This window comes from Ovis canadensis, chromosome 5, assembly GCF_042477335.2.
Source record: "Ovis canadensis isolate MfBH-ARS-UI-01 breed Bighorn chromosome 5, ARS-UI_OviCan_v2, whole genome shotgun sequence".
NCBI lineage: Eukaryota > Metazoa > Chordata > Mammalia > Artiodactyla > Bovidae > Ovis > Ovis canadensis.
Window position 1 is genome coordinate 37,803,342 of NC_091249.1, and position 18,669 is coordinate 37,822,010.

The 18,669-nt window shown below is 36.8% G+C and overlaps 1 protein-coding gene across 1 annotated transcript in view; it reads right to left on the bottom strand.

The window, feature by feature from the left end:
• Positions 1–18,669, bottom strand: part of SLC27A6 (solute carrier family 27 member 6) — a 72,256-nt gene that overhangs the window by 4,693 nt on the left and 48,894 nt on the right. Inside the window, exons 5-9 of the mRNA XM_069591634.1 lie at positions 17,144–17,338; positions 9,894–9,984; positions 6,250–6,448; positions 5,149–5,246; positions 3,848–3,978 (exon numbers count right to left, since the gene is read on the bottom strand). Coding sequence (XP_069447735.1) covers positions 3,848–3,978; positions 5,149–5,246; positions 6,250–6,448; positions 9,894–9,984; positions 17,144–17,338 — 714 coding nt within the window. The remainder of the gene's footprint in view (positions 1–3,847; positions 3,979–5,148; positions 5,247–6,249; positions 6,449–9,893; positions 9,985–17,143; positions 17,339–18,669) is intronic.

Genomic DNA, 18,669 nt, shown 5'->3' on the forward strand with positions numbered 1-18,669 from the left:
TAAAGAAATAACAAAAACATTATACTAGGTATTTTTCTCCAGATTAGGTAATTTTCATCAAAATATCACAATTTAATGGTTTCATAAGTTCCATAATTATAATATGCTAATTAACCTTACACTTATTCTTGAACTTACAGAGAACCGAAAAAAAATTTTACTACTGTGAAGAATAACATTTTATACATAGCATTTGTGCATCTTTAGTTATGTCCTAAGAGCAAATTTTTGGAACTGAAATTACAAAATCAAAATATATGCATATTCTAAGAGTGTGATCACACATTTACCAAATTGTTTTCTAGAGTGATGATAGCAATTTGTGCTTCCACAAGCAGACTGAAAGGACCAGTTTAACTGTATCTCGGCCATATTGAGTAATATCACATTAAAAATTTTTTTTGTAAATTTATTGGCAAAAGGATCCTTTTAAAATATGTGCTAAACAAATTTTTAATAAGATGGTCATCCTATTCATTTTGCCAGAAGTAACTTATACTTTTGCATGACTTAGATCAGATCATGAATTAATTAATTAATTAAATAATTGTGCTGCCAACTATCATGCACTATGCATGACATTATAGCAAATACTATAATAAACATACCACTCATGGATCATGAGTTTTAGGTGTTTAATGATTCTAAAATATCTTCTAAATTTGACAAGACTGATTTAATCTTTGGAGGAGTCTTGTGGCCAAAATATTTCTTCTGATTAATGATCATGAATTTTAAGTTGCCCTTGGAGGTACATGTTTAAAATATTATTTGATCCATCAACTTTCTACTCCATTAAAATATATTCTTCTGGGGCAAGATGGGAGGGACAGAAGAGAGCTGGGTGGAGTTATAAAAGGGTAACAAGAGGGAGCATTGTGGCAGTGGAATTGTTCACATCTTGACTATGGTAATTGATACAAGCCATAAAGGTTATAAAAATGTATGGAATGAGACACACATACACACAAATGAGTACAAGTAAAAACTTGTACAAGAGGAAATTTTAATAAGATGAGTGGACTGTATCATTGTCAATATTCAATAATCATTGTGAAAAATGGTACCATTAGAGGAAACTAAGTAAAAGGCACAGATGATTTTTCTGTATTGATTTTTACACATGCATGTGAATCTACAATTATTTCAAAAATTTCAATTAAAAATGTGCTACTTCTTTTTCATAATTACTGGATAATTCCATAGACTGTAAAGTCCATGGGTCGCAAAGAGTCGGACATGACTGAGCAACTTGCACTTTGGACTATATTTACCATTTCAGAGCATTGCTATAAAAATAATCTGAGATAATACATGTAAAAGGTCTTAAAATATGATGTCAATGGAGATGTACCTGTGAGAGTTTAGATGATACATAGCCAAGCAGTGACTTGGCCACAGCGAATTCTCAGCAAATATTTTAATAAACAATATTAAGCCAGCTGTTGCTCTATTAGGGATCTAACAGTGATATGACCCAGAAAAATTCTACATGATTATGTTAAGATAAGAAATAGTTGAACTATTTCAAATCCTAAAAGAATGATGTTGTGAAAGTACTATACTCAATATGCCAGCAAATCTGGAAAACTCAGCAGTGGCCACAGGACTCAAAAAGGTCAGTTTTCATTTCATTCCCAAAGAAGAGCAATGCCCAACAATGCTCAAACTACTGCACAATTGCATTCATTTCACATGCTAGCAAAGTAATGCTCAAAATTCTCCAAGCCAGACTTCAATAGTACATGAACCATGAACTTCCAGATGTTCAAGCTGGTTTTAGAAAAGGCAGAGGAACCAGAGATCAAATTGCCAACATCTGTTGGATCATCAAAAAAGCAAGAGTTCCAGAAAAACATCTACTTTTGCATTGCTAACTTCGCCAAAGCCTTTGATTGTGTGGATCACAACAAACTGTGGAAAATTCTTAAAGAGACGGAAATACAAGACCACCTGAACCTCCTCCTGAGAAACCTGTATGCAGGTCAAGAAGCAACAGTTAGAACTGGACATGAAACAACAGACTGATTCCAAATCAGGAAAGGAGTACGTCAAGGCTGTATAATTGTCACGCTGCTTATTTAACTTGTATACAGAGTACATCATGTGAAATGCCAGGCTGGATGAAGCAGAAGCTGGAATCAAGATTGCTGGGAGAACTATCAATAACCTCAGATACGCAGATGACACCACCCTTATGGCAGAAAGTGAAGAACTGAAGAGCCTCTTGATGAAAGTGAAAGAGGAGAGTGAAAAAGTTGGCTTAAAACTCAACATTCAGAAAACTAAGATCATGGCATCTGGTCCCATCACTTCATGGCAAATAGATGGGGAAATAATGGAAACAGTGACAGACTTTATTTTGGGGGGGGGGCTCCAAAATCACTACAGATGGCGACTGCAGCCATGAAATTAAAAGATGCTTGCTTCTTGGAAGAAAAGCTCTGAGCAACCTAGACAGCTTATTAAAAACCAGAGACATTACTTTACCAACAAAGGTCTGTCTAGTCAAGGCTATGGTTTTGCCAGTAGTCATGTATGGATGTGAGAGTTGGACTATAAAGAAAGCCAAGTGCAAAGAATTGATGCTTTTGAACTGTGGTGCTGGAGAAGACCCCTGAGAGTCTCTGCAAGGAGATCCAACTAGTCTATCCTGAAGGAGATCAGTCCTGGGTGTTCATGGGGAGGACTGTTGCTGAAGCTGAAACTCCAATACTTTGGCCACCAGATGCGAAGAACTAACTCATTGGAAAAGACCCTAATTCTGGGAAAGATTGAAACGGGAGGAGAGGGGGACGACAGAGGGTGAGATGGTTGGATGGCATCACTGATGCAAAGGACATGAGTTTGAGTAGGCTCCAGGAGTTGGTGATGGACAGAGAAGCCTGGCATGCTGCAGTCCATGGGGTCACACAAAGTCAGATACGACTGAGTGACTGAACTGATGTTAAGAGATGTTGAGGACTAATTTTGGGAAATTATTTTTGAGGCACAGTATTATATGAATAAATGGCTGAATAAATGAGCATGCAAGTTACCTAGTAGCTGAGTAAATCTGCTTTCTTTTTACTGGACTTTTCTCCAGCAGCCTAATAAGAGAGGGCTCACCTCTATATCTTCTCTATATCTCGCAAAGGACTTCTCTATATCTCAGATGGTAAAGAATCTGCCTGCAATGCAGGAGACCCAGGTTTGATCCCTGGGTCAGGAAGATCCCCTGGAGAAGGAAATGGCAACCCACTCCAGTATTCTTGCCTGGAGAATCCCATGGACAGGGGAGCCTGGTAGGCTACAGTCCATGGGGTCACAAAGAGCTGGACACGAGTAAGCGGCTAACACACACACACACACACCTCTCAAAACAAATGAGTTCAGAATTCCCCCAAGATATATAGTCACTGAGGGAGACTCGACAGAATGAGGATAAAAATTAAAAGCAAAATTGCTTAAATCCAATTGCCTTGAGGGTCTACACACATTCTGCAGATACTCTGAGGCGGCCTGGTGGAATCTAATTTTAGGTATACAGCATCAAATATCTTCACAAAGCACAAAGGCATGTGTAAGATGTGGGTTTGTCTTGCCACCATCACAGGGACCATCATTTATCCCCATTGAAGAGGAGGAGGGCAACAAATAGGACAAGGGCAAAGACTAGCATTTTATTGTGCTTTGTCTGTAATTAGGCTTCAAATATGGCATAAATTAGCATCCTAATGCTTTTCATTGTTCTTGAAATTTTCTAATAAAAACAAAATGAACATATTGTCTAAGTTGTAAGTATTATTTTGTAATTAAACTGTCTTATAAGTTCCTGGTCTTAAATTTTAGGGGTAGGTAAAATTACCTGCATTCTTAAAAATTGTGGACGGGCGTAAGCTGGTAAAAATGTAACAACTTGCTCATAAACTTTTTCCAAGTCTAAAGACTTGTTTGGTTTTAAAGTAATAGAAGCCATTCCTGCTTTTCCTTCATAACCTGAAAAAAAAGTTTGTAAAAAAGTTAGTTTTACAAGTAGTAGGTGAATTTAAAAAAAAATCCTGTTCATTATACCCTGTTACAAATATAGACATTACATCTATTGCATTAATAACTGCAACAGTAGCATGAATGAGTGGGACTTTCCTTGAGCTTATGATTTACTCTCTAGAAATGATTTAGGAAAGAGAAAGTGCAGAATCTATGTTTAATTACCTACACTACAAAAATGAAATAGATGGAATAGAAAACACCATAAATTACCCCTAATTTTATACCACTGCTATTAATATGAAATATTAACAGGAAACATTTTCAAGACAAATAGTTTTTTTAATGTCATGTTAAGTATCAGTGAAAAAAATAAGAAACTAGAGACTGATATTTCCATGACTAAATCCACAGATTGCTTACTGCTTAACATCCCATCTTTTTCCCCAGGGATTTGGAATCTCTTGTAGCATTTCCCCAGGACCCAGAGACTATTAAACAGACTTTTTTTTTTGCTGCCTTATCCAAACATCCCCACCATCAGTATCCCCTGCACATGCAAACATCAGTTGGAAAATACTGTCATTTGTTTAAAAAAAAACAACACAAAAACATGGTGAAGGGGAATAGCTATACTGTGATTTCAAGTTGGTTATTTCTCTTTGCCATTTTCGCCAACATGAGACAATACTAATATACATATTTATAAAGTTGAGGCCAAACAGATTTTTAAATAATTTCTGAAAAAGATTCAACTTAACTACAAGTCAGTGTTATTAAACATTTAAGTTAGAACATGTTCCTGTTTAGTGGTATGTATAAGCTCTAGTCATCTAGTCATTACACATTGTGGTATGTACAAATTCTAGTCATTTTTCTCATCAAGAGAAAAATAATAGGCCACTGAAAAGCTGTAACTATTTCTAGCACTATAACTTGACCATAGTTTTCAAAAGATGTGCTTAAAAATACATGCATACACTAAAATGCAATTGGTACCATTCTCCAGGTGTGACCGTGAAGTTTGCTAGCTTGGGGTTATGACATCACTTTGCCAGCCCAAACTAAGACATCTTAATATGTGAAAAATGAAATGTTCAATTAGCAAGATTGTTGCAAATGAAAGAAAAGTTTCATTTCATTCTAAGAATCCCATCCAAACCTGAAATCTATTCATACCTGGCACAACCACACCATAGACATTTGCTTCCTGTATGAAATCCAGCATTCCAATGATAGCACCAACCTCTGTGGTTGCTACATTTTCCCCTTTCCACCTACACAAAAAACAAGTTCCAGTTAGTACCCTTATATGTTAAGAATGAGGCACCCGGTTTTAAGTTTCAGTGCCCTGCATTTGTCTCTGTGCAGGCACCTAATTACCAAAAATAATGGCAGTTTTCAAAATGAAAGACATTTCTAAAGAAGAACTTTGTAAGTCAGCAAAATCAGTATCTATTTTTCAGTTAAAATTACTTTATCTGTTGTCTTATTGGTATAAATGGCTTACTGTAAAAAGTTTTTTTTAAATGTCATAAAAATAACTACAAATCTCTCTGCTTTGTAATATATTGATAATAACAGTTAAGTATAAAGCATTCTCTATCTATAATGATAGAAAACCTGAAAGGAAAGTGATAGGTGTCTTTCAGTTTGTTGCGCCTCTTTATTTTCTAGGGATTAACCTCTTTGGCTCTTTTTAATGCATACGAATGAATATTTTTTAAAAATGATTTTGCATAAGGTGTCCTTCTAACATGACATAAAGAAGCTGAGGAAAAAGGATGTTTCTGGACTGTCTATAATCTGGTCCTCCACTGTTCTACAGTCATTGATTAGAAAGGAAAATAAATTCATAAGCCTAAGATAAAGAATTAAAAAAACATATAAGAAAGGTAAATTTTGCTATTTCTTCATTTTTGCCATGAAGTCAAGAATTAGACAATATTTGACTAAATTGTTTTCTGTTTTAACCCTATAGTTTAGACTTCACATCAGCCTGCCTGTATCATATTTAAAAAAAAAAAAAGTCACTGATTTGGATCCAAGTGATCCAAGTGATTCACTAAGATAATTATAAAAATGACATCGAAATTTAACTTATGTTTCAATCTAGAAACAGATGGGCAGTGAATTTTTAAATGGGGAGCCATTACTGAGATAAAAGCACTCTGTGCCCTGAAGGTAGAGAGCAGGTGGTGTTTAATGTTTCCACAGAGCCTCCCTCAGAGCAGTGTTCACAATCGAAAAACAAGCTTTGCAACCAATGCTATTCCATACCTGAAAGTGTCTCCAATCCGGTCCCAAAAATAAAGGAAATTCTCCTGGTCTTGGACCATTAAATCTCCTGTGTTAAAGTAAACATCTCCCTTCTTAAAAACATCACAAAGTAATTTCTTTTCTGTCTGCTTCTTATTCCCAGCATAGCCAAAGAAGGGATTCTTTTCATTCACTTGAGAAATGAGAAGTCCGGGTTCCCCTGAGAGAGACAGGCATTTTCAATGATTTGATTAAAACTATTATTACACACACTATGTGTATACCTTGTTACATCTGACCAATACCTCCAGTGTAGCTTATCCTTCTTTCCTCTGAACTTATTTTTATTATATTTAACATCAATTACTCTGGATGCCTACGTCTAGCATACCCTTTTACAGACTACCAAAGTATAAGTAACTCTGCAAAAGCTAACAAAAAGGAAAGAGAATGTAAAAAAAGTAATTTTAAATTTATTTTACATCCTGAGTGGATACACTAATGGCTATGTTTTTGGATTACATAGATTCTAACACCAATAATAATGGCCATAATATAAATAACAACTAAAATGATAATTTTAAATAAGATTATGATGGTGGCAATATTTATTTATTGGGCACTTACTATGGAGCAAGCCCCATGAGAAATGCAACTGTCATTACTTTTTCAGAGAGATTCTTTGAAGTTGATCAATATAACCCCTATTTCACAGTGAAGGTGCTAAGGCCCAAAAGAGTGAAGTATATTAGTAAAGTTCAACAGATAGAAAGGAAGGCGCCTCGAACTCAAATTCAAGTCTCTATGATCTTTCTGTATAATATTAGATTTTATTTAATTGATACATTATTAAAAGTTTAAGAAAATCTTTATTCCTCTGGAAATCCTCAATAGGAGATAAGCCATGAAATTTTTTGGTTTTACTTACATTTAGACACATCATTTCAAATAATTTTAATCAGGTATATTCAAATTAATCAAGATATTGCTCAGCAGTCAGCAAGGTTAAAAAAAACTACTTCTAATAGTAGAAGACAAAGGGGACCAGCAATCGCTTCCCCAGAAGATTTCAAGGCCGATGACTTATTTTGGCCCCTGTGAAGACAGTTAACATCTGTGTGATGAGTCTGGTGAGGCTATATTCCAGCAAACTCTAAAGTAGTTTGTGTTATTTTAACACTCTTTCCAACTCTTACTGCTCCCGCTCCTTCTGGACATTGAGGGTTCCCAGGGCACACAAGCCATTTGCCAAAACTCGCCTGCCCCGCTTCAGCAGAGACCCCCCACTGTCGCTGTCATCACCAATGCCATCATCATCATCACTGCCACTGCTACACTTTAGGAGCACTTTCTGGGTACCAGTCACTATTCCGAGCACTTTACGTATGTATTCCATCTCAGTCTCATCAGAAACCTACTGAGTCAGGCCCTGTTATTTTCTTCATTTTACAGGTGAAGAAACTGAGGGGGAAAAAATAGCTCAGTTGGTAAAGAATCCCCCTGCAATGCAGGAGACCCTGGTTCGATTTCTGGGTTGGGAAGATCTGCTGGAGAAGGGATAGGCTACCCACTCCAGTATTCTTGGGCTTCCCTTGTGGGTCAGCTGGTAAAAAATCCACCTGCAATGTGGGAGACCTGGGTTAGATCCCTGGGTTGGGAATATCCCCTGGAGAAGGGAAAGGCTACCCACTCCAGTATTCTGGCCTGGAGAATTCCATGGACTGTATAGTTCATGGAGTCCCAAAGAGCTGGACATGACCGAGTGACTTTCACTTTTACATAGTTGCCAAATGTTGGAGTTTTTTTTTAACCACCTCCATCTGACTCCATGCCTGCCTCCTTCTGACTCCAGGGCATCCCTGACACCTCAGTTGGTAAAGAATCCACCTGCAATGCAGGAGACCCCAGTTCGATTGCTGGGTTGGGAAGATCCGCTGGAGAAGGGATAGGCTACCCACTCCAGTATCCTTGGGCTTCCCTGGTGGCTCAGGTGGTAAAAAATCCACCTGCAATGCGGGAGACCTGGGTTCTGTTCCTGGGTTGGGAAGATCCCCTGGAGAAGGGACAGGCTACCCACTCCAGTATTCTGGCCTGCAGAATTCCATGGATTGTAAAATCCATGCGATATGACTGAGCGACTTTTACTTTCACTTTCATCTGACTCCAAAGGTTCTCCTCCCTTGCTTATTCCATCAATCCACATTTCCTATATACATCTCAGAAGTTTCTAAGCCTCTTATATTTTCCTTAAATTTTATATTTTTTCTTTTTCTTCTTCAGGACACAGGTGATAGTTATTTACCTGACAAATTAATTATTGCAAATGCTTAAAAAGGTTACAGTGTATTCTTATCTTTCCCTCTTAGGAATAATTTATGAAAGACACAATGATTTTGTTTTGGAGGGGCCACATGCGTGGCATGTGGGATCTTGGTTCCCTGACTAGGGAGCGATCAAACCCATGCCTCACTGCAGTGAAAGCACAGAGAAAGACACAACGCTTTAATGGGAAAAAAACTGAGCAATCCTTTTCAAGAATTGCAAAATTATAAAGTGGATATTTGGGGACAATCTGCTTCTGAAAAACCCTGAGATTTCATAAGCAGTTTGGGGATCCAAGTTCCAATATTATATATTATGATAAATATAATAAAAAAAACACACTAGAAAAGTGGGGATAAACAAAGGTCTTTTCAATCTCCTTAGAAATGACTTTTCCCTTAGACACTGTCTATGGAGTTGAATTAGAAAGAAACATTTGATAAACGCTCTTAGACTTGAAATTCAGAGGATTGGAGTATTTGCTTTTTAATAGATAAGGCTCATCTTTTTGTCCAATCTTTCAGGTAGTATGGGGGCAGAGGGGAGGCAGGGAACAGGTCTATGAACTTTATCTCCATATTTGAAGTCATCTTCTGAAATGCAGTTGAAACATTATGAGGCAATAAAAAGTAACTTTGGCCTGATTGTCTCAGACTGGATCTCAAACCAATTTTAAGGGCACATCTCTACATTTAATTTTCTACCTTGATTATATGTAGCTGCTAGTTAATTGGGGCATTTGCTTTGATTAAAAATTTTCTAATCCAAAACTATAAGAAAGACTAGCTTGGAGAAGGAGGAACTGGATGAGGAAGAGAAAGGGAGGGAGGTAACAAGCTACATGCCAGGCCTTCCACGGGGCTCTGCAAACATCATCTCATTTAGCTGTCAACAGCAACCTAATGAAAAAATATTGTCACTGCTACCCCACATATAAAGAAAATGAGACTTTGATGGGTTAAGTGATTTGCCCAAAGTTGGACAGTTTCTAAGTGTGAGAGCCCAGATTTAAATCCAAGACTGTCTCACTTTCCTCTGTACATAGAATCATAAACTGCCATTCATTGTTATATCTTGATGACACAGGACATTAGACATATGCAACTGTAGGAGTGGTGGATTAAGAAAACTTTAAGCCCAACAGTAATCACTTGAAAATTTTTATAATTACCATCTGAGTGACCCACATGGGGCCTCTAACTTTTAACAATTAAACCATTCAACTTGCACTAAAAATCCAAATACATATCAGAAATAACCACTCTTTCTTTTCTAAATTCAGTAATTAAAGAGAAATTCAGAAAATTTACCTGAAGAGGCATCTTCCAATACAATAATCTTACCTTTTTTCACATCACAGCACCAGCCCTGCTCATCTCTAATGGGTTCATCTTTCTGAAAATCATACTTTATCAAGTGAAAAGTGAAAAAAAGCTGCAAAAGCAAAATTAAACAAAAACGAAATTTAGTAATTTATTTGTGCAGTAACATCCACTGGTAGGAGATTTAAAGTTCAGTCAGTTGAAATACCGTTTGTTTCAATTGACTGAACTTTAAACCCTGATGCTGGGAAAGATTGAAAGCAGAAGAAAGGGATGACAGAGGATGAGATGGTTCAGTGGCATCACCAACTCAATGGACATGAGTTTGAGCAAGCTCCAGGAGATAGTGAAAGACAGGGAAGCCTGGCATGCTGCAGTCCATGGGGTGGCAAAGAGTCGGTCATTACTGAGCAACTGAACAACAATAAGAACAACTGAAATACAGGATTAGAATGTGGATTTACTAAAAACAAGTAAGCTTTCCTGGTAAAAAAAAATTAAATGAATATTTCAAAATCAAAAGTGAAGTTGTTATTAACCAGCACTCCTGTACTGGCATTCACTTGCACTTCTTTTATTTTGCATATTACCTTAGAAAAGTTTTACTAGTTTTAATCTTGAATGAATACCAGGAAGCAATCTGTGCACTAAATCACATACTTTGCTAACTACAGTTAACAGGACCACTTTGTTGCCTTCTCTTTTTTGCAATCTTTCAAAACATCCTTTGAAATGGAAATTTTAATAGAACTAAAATGTAAATGGTAAGATCCTCTGGAGAAGGAAATGGCAACTCACTCTAGTATTCTTGCCTGGGAAAATCCCATGGACAGGGCAGCCTGGCAGGCTATAGTCCATAGGGTTGCAAAAAGAGTCGGACACAACTTGGTGACTAAACAACAACAAAATAGATACTATGTGAATGCAAGGATTTTGCTGTATATTTTAACTTATCATCCTCTGAGAAGGGATTTGATGCTTTAAAAGTACTGTTTTTGTCATTTACCTAGGCCTTTTCCCCAGTCTTTCACCTTAATGTCTTTAAACTAACCCCCAGCACTTCTGCACTCTATTGTGTAAGATGGGAATTTTTTGGAACACACCAGAGGGCTTCCCTGGTGGCTCAACTGGTAAAGAATCCGCCTGCAATGCAGGAGACCCTGGTTTGATCCCTGGGTTGGGAAGATCCCCTGGAGAAGAGAAAGGCGACCCACTCCAGTAGTCTTGCCTGGAGAATTCCATGGACTGTAGAGTCCATGGGGTCGCAAAGAGTCGGACACGACTGAGCGACTTTCACTCACTCACTGTCACACCAGAAAACAAGCTAGTTGGACATCTCTCCTTGACTCGCCATACTTCCTTCTCCTCTGCTCCTGTGACATTCATGTTACCATATCATGCAGATTCACAGAGCCTCAAAATCTGACCCTGGGAGAGAACTGCAGGTTGGTTCAATCCAACTCCCTCATGTCATACATAAGAAAACTGAGGTTTTCCCAATCAGTTAAACAAGCAATCTTATTAAGCTGAACCAGCACACAGTAAACTAAGTAAAAACAAAACCTAGGATGGACAAATAAAAGAGAGCAAGAGAGAAGGAGGAGGAGCGTGAGGAAGAGGAAAGAAATGAACAAACATAGAACAAAGGAGAAAAGATGGATAAGATCAATGAGCTAAGTGTAATAATACTATTTGCTATCAAAGACTAAACACCACTATCTGGATAACCAACATGTGACCACAATCACAATTCAAATGAGCTAATGAATTTCAATGAAATACAAATGACAGCAACTAATAGTAACTGAGTACTTACTGTTTTCTGGTCACTGTGCATAGAGCTTTTAGTTTAATCATTAAACACAGTATGAGGTAGAAGTTAATATTATCCTGTTTTAAGATGGGGACCAATGAAAGAGACAGCAAAGCAAAATATATAGTTACTCTAGACATAAAGATTCTTGTTACAATGCAAGCTTGCATCTTGGTGGTTTTGGTCTTTAATTGGCATAACCAGAGACTGGCCACTTCCTAATAACTGTTAAGAAGAAAGATTCCAGAAACTCCAGAACTGCATTTGTCATTTTGGGCAAACAAGAATAGAACTCTGTTTACGACCCATGTTTCTCCCTCCTGTTTTACCTGTTTTAACATGCTTTCTATCTTGAAAACTTTGCCCAGCAACTGTTAATATCAGCTTTAACTTTATTTCTTTGAGATTAATTTAGCAACCACATTCATGAGTAAATTCATTCTGCATCAAATCACTGTCAGTGCACTCCTTATTGGATACAGAGGACTTGATGGTCAGAAATCAAGTAATTTTATAATACAAATGAAATTTAAACATATCATAGCATCTTCTAGAAGTAGCCAGGATCAGAGTATTAAGTCTCAGCTATAAGGATTTCTACTTTTTTTTCTTTACCTTCAAGAGATCCTACAAGGCTACAAAAATGGTTATGTTATAACAACACAAATAAAAAGTAGATGCCACATTTTAATATCTCCTGAATGTATACATACAGATATAGGAAGAGGTATGCATGTCTAGAACACAGCTACAGGGGGTCTCATTTGTAACTGTCTAGGCAAATGGGTCCCCAGAACTGTATGGCACTCATCTTTGTGGCTGTGCACACTGGCCCTTAGAGTTCCCACACCTGTATGCTTCTGCATATTCAAATTTGTAAATTCAGAAGTTGGAAAGGGAACCCAAAAATTATTTCCTCTATTAATACATGAGTATACTTTGAATCCAGAGAAAGTGACTTGTCAAAGTGAGAAAGCAGAGCTAGAATTAAGTCCCTAGGTACAGTGATTCTAATTTGGGATGTTTGGCCTCAACATTATACCACGTTGCCTAAACCTGTACATTACAAGCTCATTTATCCTACACACACAAATATAAACTTCCCATCTGTTATAAATATATATTTATATATAGTAACATGTAGTATTATATAGAGTTGGGCCATTATGAATACATATTTCTAGGTGCAACAGCATAGTTCTGATTGGTTCACAGAGTTATATTTTAAAAATAATCATTTGTGAGGGAGGGTCCCGAAACAGTGGAGGAATAGGGTGGGGAGTTCACTTTCTCCCCCACAAATTCATCAAAAGATCATCTGGATGCTGAGCAACTTCCGCAAAACCACTTCTGAACGCTGGCGGAGGACACCAGGCGCCCAGAAAGGCAGCCCATTCTCTTTAAAAGGAGGAAGGACGAAATATGAAAGACAAAGAGAGAGACAGAAGAGTTAGGGCTGGAGACCCGGCCTGGGGAGGGAGTCGTGAAGGAGAAGTTCCCAAACAGCAGGAAACCCTCTCACAGGCGGGTCTGTGGGGAGTTTTGGAATCTCAGAGGGCAACGTAACCGAGAGGAAAGGGGGGGAAAAGCCCACAGAATAGGCGCCTAACCGCAACTCCCAGCAGAGAAGTAGCCCAGACACTCGCATCTGCCACCAGCGAGCAGGGGCTGGACAGGGAGGCGTGGGTGTCATTATCAGTTCTCAGGGTAAGGACCAGGCCTGAATGCCCTGAGGACAATCTGAGGGAGCTAATGTGAGATAGCAGCCCAAACTGTGGGATTGCCAGAGAGAGAAAAGAGAGAGAGAGAACTTGACTTGAACAAGGCTCTAACTCACAGCCCGGCCGCTCACTCACAAAGGATTGAGCGAACACCAAAGGAGAGCAAGCCGGCTGCGTGCAGGCCCCTCCGCCCTGCCGGAGGCAGAGAGGCAGGCGAGCGACAGCCAGAGCCTGAAGGCAAGGGGCTGCTCCAGTCTCAGCTCCAGAGACCCAGAGGTCAGCATCCTCCACCAAGCTGTGAGCAGGCTCTCAGTTGCTAACCATGTCTTCCTTTACAGATTCTTTACTGTCTGAGCCACCAGGAAAGCTCAAAAGATACTTACTTTAAGACAGCAGAAATGTTTATACAATGTGAAGGAAAGAAGCCTTTTTACCAAATCTCATAGTTTACTTTTTGTATCTATGGATTTACCACCATGAAAGATGAAGATAATTAGCACTTATAACCTTCTTCTTTCTTCTCACCCAATTCCCATTTTTGTTAGTTATGAATATTTCTGTGTTGTCAGGATTTACATTTCCATTCCATCTACAAATGTAATTCAGAGTTTTAAATCTTCTACATTTAAATGGATTCAATCAAACCTTTTAATAGAAGGTGGTTCCTTCATTTCTAAAGCCTGCTTTATCTTCATGTTCACCAGAATTTTTCATTCAGTGAATATAAAGCAGTAGTATACTCCTGTAAGTACATAGGAATTACATTCTCTGATTTCTTGAAAGTTTGAGGATGCTACTTTGTTGCATTTGGACTTGCAGGATAACTTCCTTAAACTAGCATTCTTAGCTGAAAACATTACTTTCCCTTTTGGGGGGAACTAGGTGTGATGTTTTCATTTTGAAAGATGCCTGAGCCATTTCCCATCTTCACCCTCTACTTCGTACATCTTTTGCTTTTTCTGCCTTAGCATCTGCTTATGGTTCTTCAATTTATATTCAGTAATTTCACCAGAAAATATTTTCTGATAATCATTCTGGACCATATATTCCATCCCTGAAATATGTGCTCTTTTTGCTAAACATTCAAATCTTTATTTTCAGGAAGTTTTCTTCTATTAGGTTTCAAGTAGTTTTTTTCATTTTGAGGGTTTTTTTTTTTTTTTCTGTAGGAACACAAATTAAGCACATGTCAGATCATTGTCTATGTTTTCATTTTATCTTTTTCATTTATTTTATATTAGTATTTGCTTATTCTTTATATTGTTTGTGTGACTTCTTAATCCCATCCATCTTGCTCCCTAGTAGTGTTTACAGTCTTATTTATTTTTAAGTCTTTCAATGTGATGTTTAGCTCTGTAACATTTTCATTTTTCTCTTATATTATTCTCCTTTGGGTTGAGCATGGCTACTTTTCAACTCCTTTTGTTGATTCATGCCTTTCTTGCACTTTCCTTTGGGCTCTTATTTTTAAACAATAATATTACAAGTTTTTGAACCATGGGAAATTATTTTTCTAAACATTTTCTAGCTATTTGGGGGGACTTATTTTGATATTCATCCATATTTTTTTAGCAGTTTTTTATTTAGACTCATTTTCTTCCTTCTTTTTTTTCAAGTTTTATTTCTTTCGATTTCATGTTTGTTCCTTCCCAGTTATAATTACTAGGCATAGAAAAGGAGAAGGGAGTCTACAACTTTTACGTGGATGTCTCTCAATTGAGCTGTCACCAAATTTTTTATATTATTTGCTTTGGAGGCATTTATGGGACACGCCTCCCTTCATGCATTTAAATAAATAAGACACAGCACACAAGAAGGACATCTGGGTCACAGGAACTTAGTGCTGTTGCTTCACCTTTTTCTTTTGGTTCTAACATCCCACCTCTGTTTAGACTCCTTTCTGAGAGGGTAACTGTAAGCCTCCAATAGGTTTACATTTTTGAGAGACACACATCAAATTTCCTCATATAACTATGAAACAATTATTGATCTAATTTTTTTCTGATTACCTTTTATATAATGAAACAATATGCAAATGAAATGATGAAAGACTAGAATTCATATGACATTAGGTACATTTTTTCCTTCTATTTCCAAACTGAAAAAAAAAAAAAAACAGAAGTTTTTCCAAATAAACTGGAGACAATCATAACTTTCTGTATTATGGACATTATAACAGTCTGACAGGGACTTTAACATATTAGAAAATTACAATGAAGTCAAGCTTCATTGTATTCCTACTACATAATTACTTAGGAATGACTCAGCTTCACCAAAAATGTTTAATATTAATAGCAAATTTTTAATGGAACCAGTGCAATTCACTGAGAAAACTAACCGTAAAGAATGTAGTACTTGATAATATCAGCACTTATTATTCCACCAATTATTTTTGTTCACAATTCACATGAATTTCTAAAATGTCAATCCCAAAGAACATATTTATAAAAACAGTCTGTACCTTCTTTAAGTTTCAAATATCAGAGCAATTAATATCATCTTTGAATCTATTTCTTTACTTTTAAAAATTCTCTTGGTACTCACTAAATAATTCTTTTCTACTTCTTTAAATTATGCTCTTTATCATTTTCTTCCTTTTATATTCTTTGAGTTTGTTTTAGCTGTTTTTAAAAATTAACTTACAGAAATGGATATTTAGATCACTAATTTTCAGTTACTCTTCAGTTCTTATTCTTCAATGTAACATTTTCATTATCATTTGGCTTAAATTATTTTTATTTTTCTATTATAATTTTTCTTTGACTCATAGATATTGAGATGCTTCATTTTCAAATATTTAGGAAAAGATCTAGCTGTTATTTTAAACATTTCTATCTTAATTAAGCTGTTATCAGAGAACATAATCCATATATATTTGATCCTATGAAATTTGCTGGAATTCACTAAGTGGTCCTGTAATCTTTGTGAATGTTTTATAAATGCTTAAAAATAACAGATATTCAGCAGTTTTTAAATGCAGTGTCCTATATATGTTCATCAGTGCAAGTAGTTTCTTTACTGTATTATTTAATACATTATATCATTGAAAAAATTTTTGCATGTTCTATTAAAGAGATAAAATATTCTACTGTGATTCTGGACTTGCTTATTTCCCTTTGAGGATTTGCTTATTTCAAATTTTCATTTTTATTCTTTAAAAATATTATTATTGAATATAAATTCTATTCGATAATTATTTTCTCCAAGCAAGTTGAAGGTATCTGTCCACTATAGTTTGTCTTCCAAGGTTGCTATTGAGAAATCAGCTGTATTTTACTCCTAAGAAGGTAATTTCTTGGCTACTTTTAAAATGTTAGTAATATCTTGGCATAGTTTTTAAGGAAACTATATATTAGAAGCCTACATATAATTTTTGACTAATATAAAAATGAATGACAGTAGAAATTGTAGATGGAAAACACAGAAAATGAAAAGACTCAAATTAATATATATCAGAACCTGTGCTTGCTGTTTATACATTTTATCATTAAATTTGAAAGCTGAGCAAAAGAATTAACTATCATTATCCCCATATTACAGAGGGAAAAGATGGGAGATAGGCAAGGTTTTCATAATCTATGGCACCACAGTTTACCTAGAGGCAACTATGTTATTTATAGTAGTTCTTAATTTAAAAAAAAAAGTGATAATATTTCCTATAAGTTACAGTATAAAGTCTAGAAGAGAGATCAGCAGATCTTAATATATCTCTTTTTTAAATAAAATATTGTACTTACTTTGTGGAAGAAATTCGCTCTCCCGACTGATCCAATTTTCCCAGTGTGATTCATGAAGCTAATGTTTCCTTCAGTAGCTCCATAAAACTCACATATCTTAATATTTCCAAATCTGTCTAAGAATTCTCTCCATACATCACTGCGTGCTCCATTTCCAATTGCCAAACGCACCCGATGATCCTTTTCTCCTTCTCTCTGTTAGAAGAAAATATTTTCCTCTTAAGTTATTAATTTCAAATCCCAATTTTTTCTGTTATTGCTTTACTTAAATGGCAACAATCCAGAAGTTGTATATGGCAAAGAGTAAAAAAATTCATGTAAGTCCCTGGCATAACTGGGTCCCCTAGCTAATGAACTAACACTGGCTCACAGTAATCCAGCTTTTATTTTCCTATATCTGGGGAAATCTCTTCCTAAATTTGAGATGCTGAAGTCTTATTTTCCCTAATATATATTTTCTTCCTTACCAGAATGGAAGTTCCTCAAAAATTTAAAAACAGAACCACCATGTGATCCAATATAGTGCACCCCATGAAGATGGGGAGAAATGGAAATAGTGACAGACTTTATTTTCTTGGGCTTCAAAATCACTGCGGACAGTGACTGCAGCTGTGAAATTAAAAGATGCTTGCTTCGTGGAAGAAAAGCTATGACAAACCTGGACAGCATTTTAAGAAGCAGAGACAAAGACACTTTGCTGACAAAGGTCTACAAAGTCAAAGCTATGGTTTTTCCAGTAATCATGTATGGATGTGAGAAGGCTGAGCGTCGAAGAATTGATGCTTTTGAACTGTGGTGCTGAAGAAGACTCTTGAGAGTCCCTTGGACAGCAAGGAGATCAAACCAGTCAATCCTAAAGGAAATCAACTCTGAATATTCATTGGAAAGACTGTTGCTGAAGCTGAAGCTCCAATACTTTGACCACTTGATAAGAAGAGCCAGCTCATTGGAAAAGACACTGATGCTGGGAAAGGTTGAAGGCACGAGGACAACGAGGCAACAGAGGATGAGCTGGTTGGATGGCATCACTGACTCAGTGGACACAACTCAAGGAGAGAGTGAAGGACAAGAAAGCCTGGCATGCTGCAATCCACAGGGTCGCAAAGAGTGAGACATGAATGAACTACTGAACAGCAGTAACAAATACTCACTGTGGCATTATGTACAAAAGCCAAGACATGGAAGACCCTAACGCCCATCAACAGATGGATGAAGAAAATGTGATATAGATACACACGAATATTACTCCATCATAAAGAAGAATGAAACCTTACCAACACAGAAGGACTTTGAGGGCATTATGCTAAGTGAAATGAGTCAGACAAAGAAGGATAAATACTGTATGATCTCATATATATGTGGCATCTGAGAAACAAGCAAACAGCACAAAAACAAAACCCCCAAACCCTTAACAGAAAACATATTGGTGGTTGCCAGGGGCAGGGTAAGGAGTGGGCAAAAACGGGTGAAGGGGGCCAAAATGTACAAATCTCTAGTCATAGGATAAGCAAGTCCTGGGGATGCAC